Source organism: Microcaecilia unicolor, chromosome 6 (genome assembly GCF_901765095.1).
Source record: "Microcaecilia unicolor chromosome 6, aMicUni1.1, whole genome shotgun sequence".
Lineage (NCBI taxonomy): Eukaryota > Metazoa > Chordata > Amphibia > Gymnophiona > Siphonopidae > Microcaecilia > Microcaecilia unicolor.
In genome coordinates, this window is record NC_044036.1 from 130330938 (window position 1) to 130345448 (window position 14511).

General features: G+C 43.6%; 1 protein-coding gene across 5 annotated transcripts in view; it reads left to right on the forward strand.

Annotated features, from left to right (window-relative positions):
* Nucleotides 1–14511, forward strand: part of ITPR1 (inositol 1,4,5-trisphosphate receptor type 1) — a 337019-nt gene that overhangs the window by 258402 nt on the left and 64106 nt on the right. For all 5 annotated transcript variants that reach the window (XM_030206558.1, XM_030206560.1, XM_030206561.1 and 2 more), the window contains 2 exons: nucleotides 9724–9907; nucleotides 11724–11977. In XM_030206558.1, coding sequence (XP_030062418.1) covers nucleotides 9724–9907; nucleotides 11724–11977 — 438 coding nt within the window. The remainder of the gene's footprint in view (nucleotides 1–9723; nucleotides 9908–11723; nucleotides 11978–14511) is intronic.

The following is a 14511-nucleotide window of genomic DNA, read 5'->3' on the forward strand; positions in this document are numbered from 1 at the left end:
CGGTTTTCTGCATCAGCCGTTGAGCAGTGAGATTGCTGGGCGAGGGGGAAGGAAGGTTGAGATTAAGCCAAAGCAGGGAGTAAGCTTGGGGGTGTGTCGGACCTGGAGCAGGGAGATAACAGATCAACATGCTAATATATCAAATATAAATTAGTGTAATTTGCTGCACAAGATTGTAATTCTTTTATATGAACTTGATACTGTTACATTGAATGCTAAGTTTTAATATTAATGCGTTATAAGATGCCAATCAGAATATTAAATTGAACTGATGCTACTTCAGTAATTAGTGTAGTATATACTCTGCTCTGTTTTATATACAGTACAGCAAATAATAGCTAGTTATTCAGTTTAAAAATGTAGAAATAAAGCTTTAAATTATAACCTTTGTGAGCAAGTGCAAAGTGATGCATGTGGGAAAGAGGAACCCGAATTATAGCTACGTCATGCAAGGTTCCACGTTAGGAGTCATGGACCAAGAAAGGGATCTAGGTGTCGTCGTCGATGATACGTTGAAACCTTCTGCTTAGTGTGCTGCTGCGGCTAAGAAAGCAAATACAATGTTAGGTATTATTAGGAAAGGAATGGAAAACAAAAATGAGGATATTATAATGCCTTTGTATCGCTCCATGGTTCGACCGCACCTCGAATATTGTGTTCAATTCTGGTCGCCGCATCTCAAAAAAGATATAGGGTCATTCCATGCCAAGTGGTCTAAACCTTCCCACCAACATGTCTCTGATTTTGTTCAAATTTTATTTGTTGCGCGAGTCAGGTGTTAAACGAAGTTTCCCAAAATTTGAGGTCTCTAACTGCAATAGTTGCAGATCTAGACCCCCTTTTCTGAAAGGTTGTCAGTCCATGAGCACGCGACATTTACCAAAATGCCATTTTGGGGGTCTAATAAAATCCAAACACATTTATAAGAATGGCTAAAAAATTCAAATCCTGTACAGTTTTTGATGCTAATTCCGATGAAATACATTTTAACATTATGGATGCAAAATCCAGTCAAACAAGTTGACTCAAAGTGTGCATCAAAATTGGTCGCGACTCATCGGAACATATTTGGACCAATATTCAGACCGCAACAACTTCCATGAAAACAAAGATACGGACTTGAAATTTTGAACAAGCGTTATGCTTGTGCTGGACATAATACTGCCAGATTTGCAACTAACCAGCATCTATAACCGCCCTGCAGGATCTCTTCAAAGTTGGCACTGTCAGCGCAAATGGTAAAATGTGCCAAAGTTCAAAGCCAATTATTAAAAAAGAGTCTGCCTGAATCAGCTTGTGAACAGTATCATCTGAAAGAGAAAATTGTGCTCTACAACACTGATATGATTTTCTTTTGCAGTGCCCCCATTAAGTAGCCATTTACTCGGGTCAAAGTATGTTATATTTAGTACGTTTGATGCGCTAATTTTTCTTCATTTCTAGGAATTTGAGTCTTAATAGTCATAGTCGCTTAAAAGTATTAATAAAATTATTTATTCATTCGTATTTTATTCGTTGATTGTTCAGTCGTTTATTGTGCGCTGTTATCAGTTTGGTCGTGCCATCTGAGGTGAATATTCCAGCTTAATAAATTAGTGGTGCTGAACAAATAAAGTCACAAATCTTCAGCCTGGGCAGTATGTTGCTTGCATTTACGGTGGATTGGAAACGTTTGTTAAATGTCAGATGAACAGAAAGATGCTTCATAAGCTTTATGCATCCTCATGGTCCCGCTACTTCATTTTATTGGCCAGTAAGACGCGATGCTTGCTGGATCCCAGAACAACTTATCATTGCTGTTATTCCAGCTCCATCAATGGCATCATCTGGTCGGCAATATAGTTTCCCTGAAACCGTTCTCTTGCAGATCAGTGGTGCTTTCAGAATGATGAAGTAACTGAAGAAGGCAGGCTTGGGAACCTGCAGTGAAGTAACTGAAGAAGGCAGGCTTGGGAACCTGCAGTAAAGAAACACACAATCGGGCTTGGGATCCTACAGTAAAGAAACACACAATCGGGCTTGGGATCCTGCAGTAAAGATACCCACCCGTGGCTGTTACTGCATGGCTATTGGGCGTGGCCCCTATGGCAATGGGGATGCTGGTTTCAATGTGATAACCAGTAATGGCTCAGCCATCATGGACCACAGGGCCGGTCTTAGGCCGAGGCGGCTGCATAGGGCCCCGCACTTAGGGGGCCCCCACGCAGCACGCCTCAGTCAGCCTCTTCCCAGGGCACCGACGTAAACAACAAGCCAGGTAAGCACCATGCTTACCGCCACCCTTCTCCCCCTAACCAAGGAAGGATAATTTTTCTTTTAAATTTACTCTCCGTCGCCGGTATACAGCACAGCAGCGTCACTAGGCGGGACAATGAGAATGAACGAATCAGGAAGAGCTTCTGTTCTGCTAGAGACGTCAGGGGAACTCGGGAGGGGAGGAGCGCTTTCAGTGACGCTGCTGTGCTGGATTCCGGCGACGGAGGGTAAATTTAAAAGAAAAATTATCCTTCCTTGGTTGGGGGGGAGAAGAGGATGGCAGGAGAGGACAGGGGAGACAGGAGGGTCGCTGGACATGGGTGAATGGCAGGGGAGGGGGGTTTCTGGACAGAATGGCAGGGGCGGGCAGGGAGGACAGGAGGGTCGCTGGACATGGGTGGATGGCAGGGGAGGGGGATTTCTGGACATAGGTGGATGGCAGGGGAGGGCAGAGGGGACGGGGGGTTCTGCACATAGGTGGATGGCAGGGGGGACAGGAGGGTCGCTGGACATGGGTGGATGGCAGGGGAGGGGGGTTTCTGGACATAGGTGGATGGTAGGGGAGGGCAGGGAGGACAGGAGGGTCGCTGGACATGGGTGGATGGCAGGGGAGGGGGGTTTCTGGACATGGGTGGATGGCAGGGGAGGGCAGGGAGGACAGGAGGGTCGCTGGACATGGGTGGCTGGCAGGGGAGGGGGTTTCTGGACATAGGTGGATGGCAGGGGAGGGCAGAGGGGACGGGGGGGTTGCTAGACATAGATGGATAGCAGGCAGGGGCAGGGAGGACAGGAGGGTCGCTGGACATGGGTGGATGGCAGGGGAGGGGGGTTTCTGGACATAGGTGGATGGCAGGGGAGGGCAGAGGAGACGGGGGGTTGCTGGACATAGATGGATGGCAGGGGGGACAGGAGGGTCGCTGGACATGGGTGGATGGAGGAGAGAGAAGAAATGCTGGACTTGGATGGAGGCGAGGAAAGAGTGAGGAAGGAGATGAGATGAGGGAAAAGGAAGAGAGGAGAAAAAGTGCACATGGATATAGAAAATAGGCCGAAGCTGGATCCACTGGACAGTCAAGTCTGCGGAGGACCCAGCTTTTACTTACGGATGTAGGGCAAGAAATGAAGAAGAAAGGCGGAAAGTAAAGAAATAAATGGAAAGGAAGCCCTGGAAACGGAGTTAAGAGGACAGATAGCAGCACAATCGGATACTGAGTCAGCATGATCAGAAAAACAAAGTCACCAGACAACAAAGGTAGAAAAAACTATTTTATTTAGGATTTATTAATTGGAATATGTCAGTTTTTGGAAATGTGCATCTGTGATATTTTTCATGTAAGTTTCAATTTTTATAGTATTGCTGCATGCTGATTCTGACTTCTTGAGGTTACTTTCCAGTTCAGTATTTTGCCTTCATGTGTTTTTCAGGTGTGATCAAGGAAGGTGCAGTATTCTGCTAGAGTATAGTTTGCAGCCATTTTTGTTTTTTTGTTTTTTTTTTCACTAGGTTGTGCACTGGTGTTTTAGAGCCCGGTGTAATTACAGTTGGCTTTCCACGCCACGCATAAGGTTGTAGCTCATCCTGTCCTTGGAAATAGTGCTGTTTATGGTTTCATGATAGCATTTTGCTTATTATTTCAAACAGTTTTTTTGTACAAGTTTAGTGTCATTTGTCTTTATTTGAAATTTCATAAATAAAAAAATTTTCTAAAAATGGAATAATCTTATCAATGGGGTGGGGCTAGGGTGGGGGCGGAGCCAGGCTGGGGCGGGGCTAGGATGGGGCCCCACCAAATTGGTCTGCATAGGGCCCCGCACTTGCTAAGACCGGCCCTGATGGACCAACGCAATACATTGCGCACACAAAATATAACATACTTTGACCTGAGTAAATGGCTACTTGATGGTGGCATTGCAAAACAAAAACATATCAGTGTTGTAGAGCACAATTTTCTCTTTCAGATGATACTGTTCACAAGCTGATTCAGGCAGACTCTTTTTTAATAATTGGCTTTGAACTTTGGTACATTTTACCATTTGCGCTGACAGTGCTAACTTTGAAGAGATCCTGCAGGGCGGTTATAGATGCTGGTTAGTTGCAAATCTGGCAGTATTATGTCCAGCACAAGCATAATGCTTGTTCAAAATTTCAAGTCCGTATCTTTGTTTGCATGGAAGTTGTTGCGGTCTGAATATTGGTCCAAATATGTTCCGATGAGTCGCGACCAATTTTGATGCACACTTTGAGTCAACTTGTTTGACTGGATTTTGCATCCATAATGTTAAAATGTATTTCATCGGAATTAGCATCAAAAACTGTACAGGATTTGAATTTTTTAGCCATTCTTATAAATGTGTTTGGATTTTATTAGACCCCCAAAATGGCATTTTGGTAAATGTCGCGCGCTCATGGACTGACAACCTTTCAGAAAAGGGGGTCTAGATCTGCAACTATTGCAGTTAGAGATCTCAAATTCTGGGGAAACTTTGTTTAACACTTGACTCGCGCAACAGATAAAGTTTGAACAAAATTGGAGAACATGATGGTGGGAACTTTTTTTAATTTTAGACCACTTGGCATGGAATCGACCCTATAGTAGAATTAGAAGAGGTGCAGAGAAGGGCGACGAAAATGATAAAGGGGATGGGACGACTTCCCTATGAGGAAAGGCTAAAGCGACTAGGGCTCTTCAGCTTGAAGAAAAGGCGGCTGAGGGGAGATATGATAGAGGTCTATAAAATAATGAGTGGAGTTGAACAGGTAGATGTGAAGGTTCTGTTCACGGTTTCCAAAAATACTAGGACTAGGGGGCATGCGATGAAGCTACAATGTAGTAAATTTAAAACGAATCAGAGAAAATGTTTCTTCATTCAATGTGTAATTAAACTCTGGAATTCGTTGCCAGAGAATGTGGTAAAGGCGGTTAGCTTAGCGGAGTTTTAAAAAGGTTTGGATGGCTTCCTAAAGGCAAAGTCCATAGACCGTTATTAAATGAACTTTGGGGAAATCCACTATTTCTGGGATAAGCAGTATAAAATGTTTTGTACATTTTTGGGATCTTGCCGGGTATTTGTGACCTGGATTGGCCACTGTTGGAAACAGGATGCTGGGCTTGATGGACCTTTGGTCTTTCCCAGTGAGGCAATACTTATGTAGCTAAGTACTTGTGCAAGATTTTGCCAGTTCTGTTCCCTTCATCAAGTCAATGAAGATAGCTGTTCTATTGAGTTACATAGTGCAGAATCATTTAAGCTTTCAGGTTCTCTACATTTCCTATTACTGCTTTAAAGGGGGGGGGGGGTAAGGAGCTGAAAAACATCCTTAAATTCTTTAATTGCTAGAAAACACCTTGAAACACAAATTATCAAGTTGTATATTCAGAAATGTTTTTTATGTAAGTAATTTTTATTTATACTGCACAGTATGGTTTTAATCAGATGTAGGTTATCAATAGAAATCAAACAAAATAAAACATGGAAAAGAAAATGAGATGATACCTTTTTTATTGGACATAACTTAATACATTTCTTGATTAGCTTTCGAAGGTTGCCCTTCTTCGTCAGATCGGAAATCAGATGTAGTAAATAACAAATGTTTTGCGTTCTTATGTACCTTAATTAATGTATTTCAAAAATGTTTAGCCCACACTATTCTATGATTCTAGGCAGGTTCTAAAGAACGTGCATAAAATACTCAACACATAACAAAAACAAATCTGCTTAAAACAAAGAGGAAAGGCTGTCAAAAATATTTTTCTAAATTGAGTCACAGGCTAATATTCTGTATTTCAAAAGATAATGTATTCCATTGGTTATTGCCTTTGACATAAAAGAAATTGAAGAACAATGTACATCTAATCTATTGTGCCAAAACGATGGTACATTGAGGGACTGATTTTTCTTTTAGAAATTTTCACTTTGGCGTTTAAATCTGTGAAAATCTAGTCCTGTCCTTAATGTTTTATGTAGCAGCTTTAATATTTTTGGGTTTGGATCATATGTGCTACATACACAGAGAAGCATGAATGTGAGCACCAACTCCTCCTAGGCAGGTTCCAACTAAATATTTAAACTATTCCAATAATCCGCACATAATGGGGACATGATATAAAAGAATACAGATAGTCTCAAATACCAGAGTCATCTGGAGCATGGACATTTTCAATCTTTCTGAGAACTAGGACATCTAGGGTTCAGATCCCATTGTTGCTCCCTTATGATCATCTTGAGCAAGTCACTTAACCTTAACTTAGGGGCTCTTTTATTAAGCAGTAATAGGGTAACATGCATGTAGCAAGTTCCAAATCAACACTACCACTGGGGTAGCTCAGGCGCCTGGCAGTAACTTTGATGTTGGTATCCTCTGTTTCCTGTGCTAGAAAATATTTTTCTATTTTCTATCGTGGGGGGGTGTTCCCAGTGGTAATTGGCAAAGAGGCCATGTTGGCGCATGCTGCATGATTACCGTGTGGCTAGTGCATGAGCACTTACCATTATTAAATGGACGGGGAAAATCCACTATTTCTGGGATAAGCAGCATAAAATATATTGAACTTTTTTGGGATCTTGCCAGGTATTTGTGACCTGGATTGGCCACTGTTGGAAACAGGATGCTGGGCTCGATGGACCTTTGGTCTTTCCCAGTATGGCAATACTTATGTACCACTGGGTCAATGGGTGGAGGTTGGAGCTCAAGCAGTAAATAGTCGCATGCTACTTTTGGATTTTAGCACATGGCCATTTACTACCCCATAAAAAAGCCTTTTTTCCCAGCCGTGGTAAAAGGTTGGCCCAGCGCATGCCAACTTCACATGTTCAAACTATCTCAGCCACTTTTTCCTGCAGCTTAGTAAAAGGGCCCCTTAGATTGTAAGCCCTTTGGAGATAGTGAAATACATGCTGTACCTGAATGCAGCTTGCCTTGGACTAGTATTGAAAAGACTTAGAGGCAGATGCAGCAACCAAACGTAAAAAAATCTAAATCGTTAAAGTCCCTAACGATTTTAAAATAACGAAAAATGCACCAAAAAAAAAAGTCACACATGCTGAGATCGGTATTGAAACGTACAATGTACCAAAGAATCACAATACACATCGTTAATCGGCCCCCAAATCATGCGCAGAGCAGCCAAGCGTTATGTTAGCTGCTCTGCGCATGCCACAAACAGTCAAAACACAGTCAAATCACAAGCACATGGCTCCCAAATCAAATCAAAACAAAAATAAAAAAAAAGGGTCGGGAGGGGGCAAGGGCGCTCATCAGGAGCGTCCTGTACGGACGGCCTTGCCCCCCCCCCCCCCCCCCCGCTGCTCCCCACTTTCCGCCGCTCCCCCCACCCCGAAAAAGCAAAATTCGAGCAGCCCCTGCCCCCCTCCCTTCCTCACTACTCTCTCACCTCAGCTCCGCCTCCCGACATCCTCCGTCCTGTGCCCCGCCCCCTTTTGGGGTCGTCGCCGCCATTCCCCTCCTCCATCGGGCCCCCCTCCCTCTTACCGGGCCCGTGCAGCGCCTCTCTCCTCTGTCCGAAGGCGCTGCACGGGCAAGAAGAAAGCCTGATGCCTGCCTTCGCCCAGCTTCGATGGCGCGTCTTTCTCCTGCTGGGCCCGCCCCTGTCTGACGTCAGTAACCTACGTAGTGAGGAAGGGAGGGGGACCGGGGCAGCTAGCATTTTGCTTTTTCGGGGTGGGGGGAGCGGCGGAAAGTGGCGAGCAGCGGGGGGGGGGGGGGGCAAGGCCGTCCGTACAGGACGCTCCTGATGAGCGCCCTTGCCCCCTCCCGATCCTTTTTTTATTTTTATTTATTTTTGTTTTTCTGACGTCCTTTGGACCAATCACAGCGCTTTTAGCTCTGCTAATGCGCTGGGATTGGCTCAAAGTTTGTTTATTTTTTCTCTTAATGATTTTTCCTGCCACAGAGCTGACCTAACGAGTGGTCCAGACCTCTCGTTAGTTTTCCTGCCTTTTTCCTGCGTAAAGGCAATCGGAAAAGGTTAGTGCATGTCGTTTCAATGGGGTTTTCACACTAATTGCTCATCTCCATTCCGTTTTCGTTAGCTGCTGGCTTCCTCGGTAAAAGCCCTTTGATGCATGCAACGGATCAAATTTTCCTCGTTGGAGAGTCATTAAAGGCTCATTTAGCTTTAGTGCATCTGCCTCTTAATCAAAATCCAAAAACAAATGTAATTCCAGCCCCATGGCCCAAGATAGCCAGGCACACTAGCTCTGGATACATTCTTAAATGAGAGGAGAGCTGTTTGAGAGGATTGTGACACTTGCTATTTTCTATCTTTTAACCAGTTCCCAGTCCATCACAGAACATTGCCTCCTGTCCCATGGGTTTTTAATTTTCTCAGAAGACTCTCATGAAGGAATTTGTCAAAAGCATTCTAAAAATCTAGGTACACTACCTCAACCTGCTCATATTTATCCACATGTTTATTCACATCTTCAAAGAAATGAAGCAAATTGGTGAGGCAATATTTCTCTTGGTTGAATCTGTCCCATGTCTGTGTTCAGTAATTTTGTTCTTCATAATAGCTTCTACCCTTTTTAAAAACTGGCATTACGTTGGCCACCTTCCAATCTTAAGGTACTGCATATGATTGTAATAAAAGGCTACAGATTATCAATAGTTAGATCTTCAATTTCATTTTTGAGTTCTTTGAGTACCGTGGGGTGTATATCATCCAGTCCAGGTGATTTGCCACTCCTTAATTTGTCAAACTGGCTGATTACATCTTCCAGGTTCACCAAGATTTTTCAGTTCTTCTGCAACTTCACCCTCAAATACCGTTTCTGGCACAGGTTGCTCCTTTACATCCTCCTCGGTAAAGACCAAAGGAAATCTCTCTGCTATGACCTTATCATCCCGGAGTGCTTCTTTTAACTCCTTGATTGTCTAACAGGCCAAGTGACTTCCACACAGGCTTTCTGCTTCTAATGTACCTGACATTTGTTTCTGGCGTGTTTTCTCTACAGCAAGCTTTCAAATTCTTTTAGCATTCCTTGTCAATGCCTTGCATCTAACTTGCCAGTACTTATGCTGCTTCCTGTTTTTCTTAGTTCAGGTCCCTTTTTCCATCTTTTGAATGATGTTCTTTTAGCTCTAATAGCCTCTTTCACCTCACTTTTTAACCATGCTAGGTGTTTTGCCTTCTACCACCTTTTTTGATACGTGGAATATAACTGGTCTGGACTTCCAAGGTGTTATTTTTGAACAATGGCCTTGCCTAATTTAAACTGTTAACCTTTGCAACTGCTCCTTTTAAAAATGTTTTTAAGCAATTTCCTCATTTTATCATAGCTGTCTTAGTGCCTTAAGGGATACCACTGGGGTAGCTGTATTTGGGGGAGGGGTGAGATGATTCTCTGCCTGTCTTGTGATTGTTGTCATATAGCTGAAAAGTTGAGAGGGGAAGGGCTGAAGCACCTTCTTCAGAGGCTCATGAAATGCCTCCTGTCCCTTTGTAGCGTTCCTTCTACTGCCGACTAACAGAGGACAAGAAGTCTGAGAAGTTCTTCAAAGTTTTCTATGACCGGATAAAAGTAGCTCAGCAAGAAATCAAAGCCACAGTAAGTGTGAACACCAGTGATCTGGGAAACAAGAAGAAAGACGAAGAGTCTTCTGAAAAGGAGGTTCCCGTGCGCAAGAGAGGTGAGTGTCAAGTCAGCAGCAGGGGCTGTACAGAGGGTACAGACAACTTAGCCACATATAGGGAATGTTTTAAACAAAAGAAATAAACCTCTTACAATACAAAAGGGCCTTTAAATCACTGGGAATAAGTTAGTCACCAAAATATTGACTAAATAACCATGTGTTCAGTTTTCTTTGAATGACCCCATTGCTCAGTTCAGTTTTCAAATCCAATTGAAGCAAATCCCACAAAGCAAGGGCCCTCAGTAGTGTACCAAAGGCGGGACTGTGGGGGACGGTCCACCCCAGGTGCATTCAGCAAGGGGATGCACGGAGCAGTTGCTCAGCTGTTGGCGCCACCGGTCCCCTCTGACGTTACTTCCTGTTCGGGGCAGGGGACAGGCAGAGCCGACAGCCACGCTACTGTTCTGTACACCCCCCCCTTTCTAGAAGGAAGGGTTGGGGGGGGGGGCTGTGATTCACCTCAGGAGAGGATGACTTACGGTGGGGGGTGTGACGCACCTCAGGGGAGGTGCAGTGGTGACCACCCCAGGTGGCAAGCAAGCTAGGTACACCACAGTACCCTCTCCCACTCCCCCCTTCCCCTTCCCAAAAAAACGGGGTCATGGCATCATTAACAAATGATTAACTTGACTGCAAGAACATATAGTTAAAACCCATCAAAAAGATAATTAGGTAACATCCCTCTTAAAATTCTGAAAACTAATGTTAAGGTCTTAAACCAAACACACAACTGAGCAGATAGCCAGTGGAGTACCTTGAACAATGGGGTAACTGTCTTACTGCTCATTTCCAGTAAACTGACAGCAAAATTCTGGACCAGGTGCAAACCCACCAGCTGCCCTTTCAGCAGACCCAGATAAAAATGGTAGCACATCTGTAACTCGGACAAAAGAAATTACACAACCAGAGACTGAGGATTAATTGCACGTGCTCCATTTTGTAATCAAAAGTGAAAAACCACAGAATGATTTTGGCTTAGGAGTAAGGTTCTTTGTGTCATGGTATGTTCCAACTAACTGATTTTTATTTATTGTACATCCCTCCCCCCCCCCCAAGAGTCATGATTATGCAAAGAGCTTAGAGTCAATTACAACTCCAGACCATGTACCTGTTGTGCTCGAATTTGCAAATGGTGTCCACCTCAATAAGTCCAAGATTGGCATCACCATTTTGCAGACTCAAAACCAACTCCATAGTCTTAGAATTAAATTATAATTCATTCTCCTCCATCTCTGAATGTAATTTGAAATGAGGTGGGTGGTTGGTGAATGAAGTTCATCATGCTGGGGCAAAGGATTTAACCTTTTAATCCATGCAAAGGAAGAGTAACCTTTGAGACTTTCAGTGGTTATATGAGATGCCCATATTGGTATCAATGTGATGGTGGTGGAGGGCCATGGAGGAGGAGCTGCTGATATGCAGAGATAAGTTTTCAAGTACTTGTTCCTTTATACATCTTTCTACTCGTACCTTTTTGCTTTCAATATAGAAGGTAGAAAGTGATCCAGAAAGGACATTTCAATTAGTCTGGTCTAAGTTCTGAGCTTACAAATCACCAAGAAGGATGGGGGGGGGGGGGGGGGGGGGGAACAGTCATATACCCCAAACATTTTACTTAGATCAGACTTGATTCTGAAATATTCTCTCTGAGCTGGGAAATGGGCAGTGCATGTGGAATAAACAGTTCTGGCGTAATTCTACTCAAATTCAGACCAGTTTCTCACTTGAGGGAACAGATGGGCTGCTCCTGCTGTTCATCTTGTTGTAAATTCTGTCCATCCTTAAGTATCTGTGCTTTAATATTGTCCTGCAGCCAAGGAACTTGGTGCCCAGGTCACAGAAGAAGCCCGGGACCAGCTCCTGGAGGCTTCTGCTGCTACCAGGAAGGCATATAACGCTTACCGCAGAGAAGCCGATCCTGAAGACCACTATTCCACAGCAGACGGCGTTCCTGGCACAGCAGAGAAAAGCACGGATGAGCTGGAGATGAGTCCGGTCATCACCATTATGCAACCAATCTTGCGTTTTTTGCAGTTGCTTTGTGAGAACCATAATAGAGACCTGCAGGTAAGGGGGGGGGGGGGGCTATGCCTTGGTGGTGGGTTTAGCATGAGATAATTGGTACCTGACTCTAAGGTCTTTTGAAACACTAAGTTGAATCATAAAATGATTGGGGAAAGTTCTCATCTTGTTGCTGCCTGGTGATGTAATGGTAACACACTGTCCATAAACTGCTTTCACTAGCATAAGAGGCTGGCTTGATTTGTCAGCAGCCGCTGTACTGTGGCTGGTGAATAATGCCAAAGGAACTTGTGTGATGAGTCCTCAGCCATTGCTATTTCTCCATAATGATTCTTTAGAAATTCTTCGGCAGCTACTATTGTTTTCACAGCTGCAAAATGCTTAGACACCTAATATAAAATGCTTGGAGGTTTCATGAGAGGACGAAGTAATTCTGGTCTGATCTGTACAACATCCTCCTTGGTATACCAGCTATATGAGAAGAAGCAAGGGAGTTGAGGGCTTACTTGCATGGAGAAGGGGGCGAGAGGGCTGGCTCCTTGTTCAACTATGTAAACCACTTGAAAACTGAGATGAGGTATCCGGGAGAAGAAACATGATTGGTTTTGACAAGGGGGGGGGGGACATGGTTAACTGCATAAACTTGTAATTGAGCAGTTGTATTCCAGTATTGTGTAAGAGCTTGGTTTTTCTTTTCTGGAAGAGCTACCAGCCAGGACATTCTGAAAGCAGTGCATTCGTCACTTGAAAATATACTAGAGTATGCTGTCCTCAGATTTTCACCTGTTCCTTTGGGATTCAGGCTCTGTTGGCCTCTATTGAATTATAAGTGGGTTTTTTTTAACTTTTAATACTTGTCACAATTTAGCTCAGCTGTCAAAGCGACTGCTCTTAGACAAGAGTCACCATCCACAACTCCTCTTGGAACATAATCATGGCCACTAGATATCACCTTTTCTCCACCATCCCTTGAAGTTAGAGCTACCTCTGCATGTAATCTGTTGTCTAGTACAGTGGCTCTTAAACCTGGCCTGGGAGACAACCAGCCAGTCAGTTTTTAGGATTTCCCTAAAGAATATGCATGAAGACAGGTTTGCATATAATGGAGGTGACAGGCATGCAAATCTGTCTTCATGCGTGTTCTTTAGGGATATCCTGAAAACCCAAGTTGGAGTTACGGTATAGTAAAGTTAACCTAAAAAAAAAAAAATCAACAAAGGTCAGATTTTCAAAAGAACACCACAACCATTCTAAAATGATTTTTAGCTGAATGTTTTCATTGCCTAGTCAGAAAAGGGATGTCCAGGTTGGAAAGTTTAATTCATGGTGTATTTTACAAAACCCTTGCTGAATGCAGAGCCTTTTGTAAAACGGCAATAAAGTTATGGGAAAAGCATTTGCATTTGGTAGCACATACAACTGAAATGGTCATTTTCCAAAGGAACATATTCAATTTTTTAAAAAAAAGGAAAAAAGAAGGTGGCATAATTCAGCTCTGCATCTGTAAATGCCAAATGTCTTTTGTAGCCTGCAAAGGAGGCGGGTTGCTTTCAATTGACAGGATACTCTGGGACAGGGCCATAGCCCAGTCGGGATTTCAAGATTCTCTCAGTATGTGTGAGATTGATTTGCATGTACTGCTTCCACTATATGCAGATCAATCTCATGCACATTTATTGTGGGAATCTTGATAACCTGACTCACCCCTGCTCTGGAACAAGGAGGCTTAGGATGAAGGTGAAAGAATAATCTAAGGAATGACCTCACAGCGGAGGTGGTAGATACTAAGATAGTATCTGAATTCAAGAAGTATAGAACAGGCACAGAGGATCTTTGAGGTGGTTCTAAATGCCAGAGAGGTAACCACAATTGCCCCAGCAATCACTTTGAGCCCCCGGGGCCAGATGAGCAGATAGCTTACATTTATGCATGCATGGGAGCAGGTGAAAATACTGCTGGCAGATAGTTAGAGGCATGTGTCTCTCTGTTGCAAATAGGAAATGTGTATATCCTTTTCAGGTTTGGCCATCCACACCAAGAGCACAGCCCCTGGAAAACTGCATGCTGTTTACATGTGCACATGACGCCTAACCCTTCTAAAATCAGTAGCTTGGTATAATAAAATCTTTTGAGTAGATTTTTATGATGCCATTTATCTGTATACGTTAAGGGGATTTATGGAAAACCATTTTAAAGCTGACTGAGGGTCAAAAGGTGGCCTTCAACAAAATGCTCTTGCAAACTGAGATGGACTCGCAAGGGCAGCCTAGCACCTGAGCTGGGCAGTCCCCTTGTGACATCCCAACTAATGATTCAGCTTCTGCTTTTCACCTCCAGCCTTTGCCCTTGAGTTCTCTTGCTGTAGAGAGTTGGCTAGCAGATTCCTTACATATTCTCTTTCACCCTATCCAGCTTTATAGGTTTTATTTGGGATTTTGACGTGTGCGTTGTTCCGTGGTATCTATGTAAAGTTATGTAACGACCTGGAATAGGATAAGACTGAAGTGTGACTGATTGAACATAATGTACTGAGATCATTGCGGCTGTCCTCAGAGCAATTAACTTGTCCTTGTTTTTGT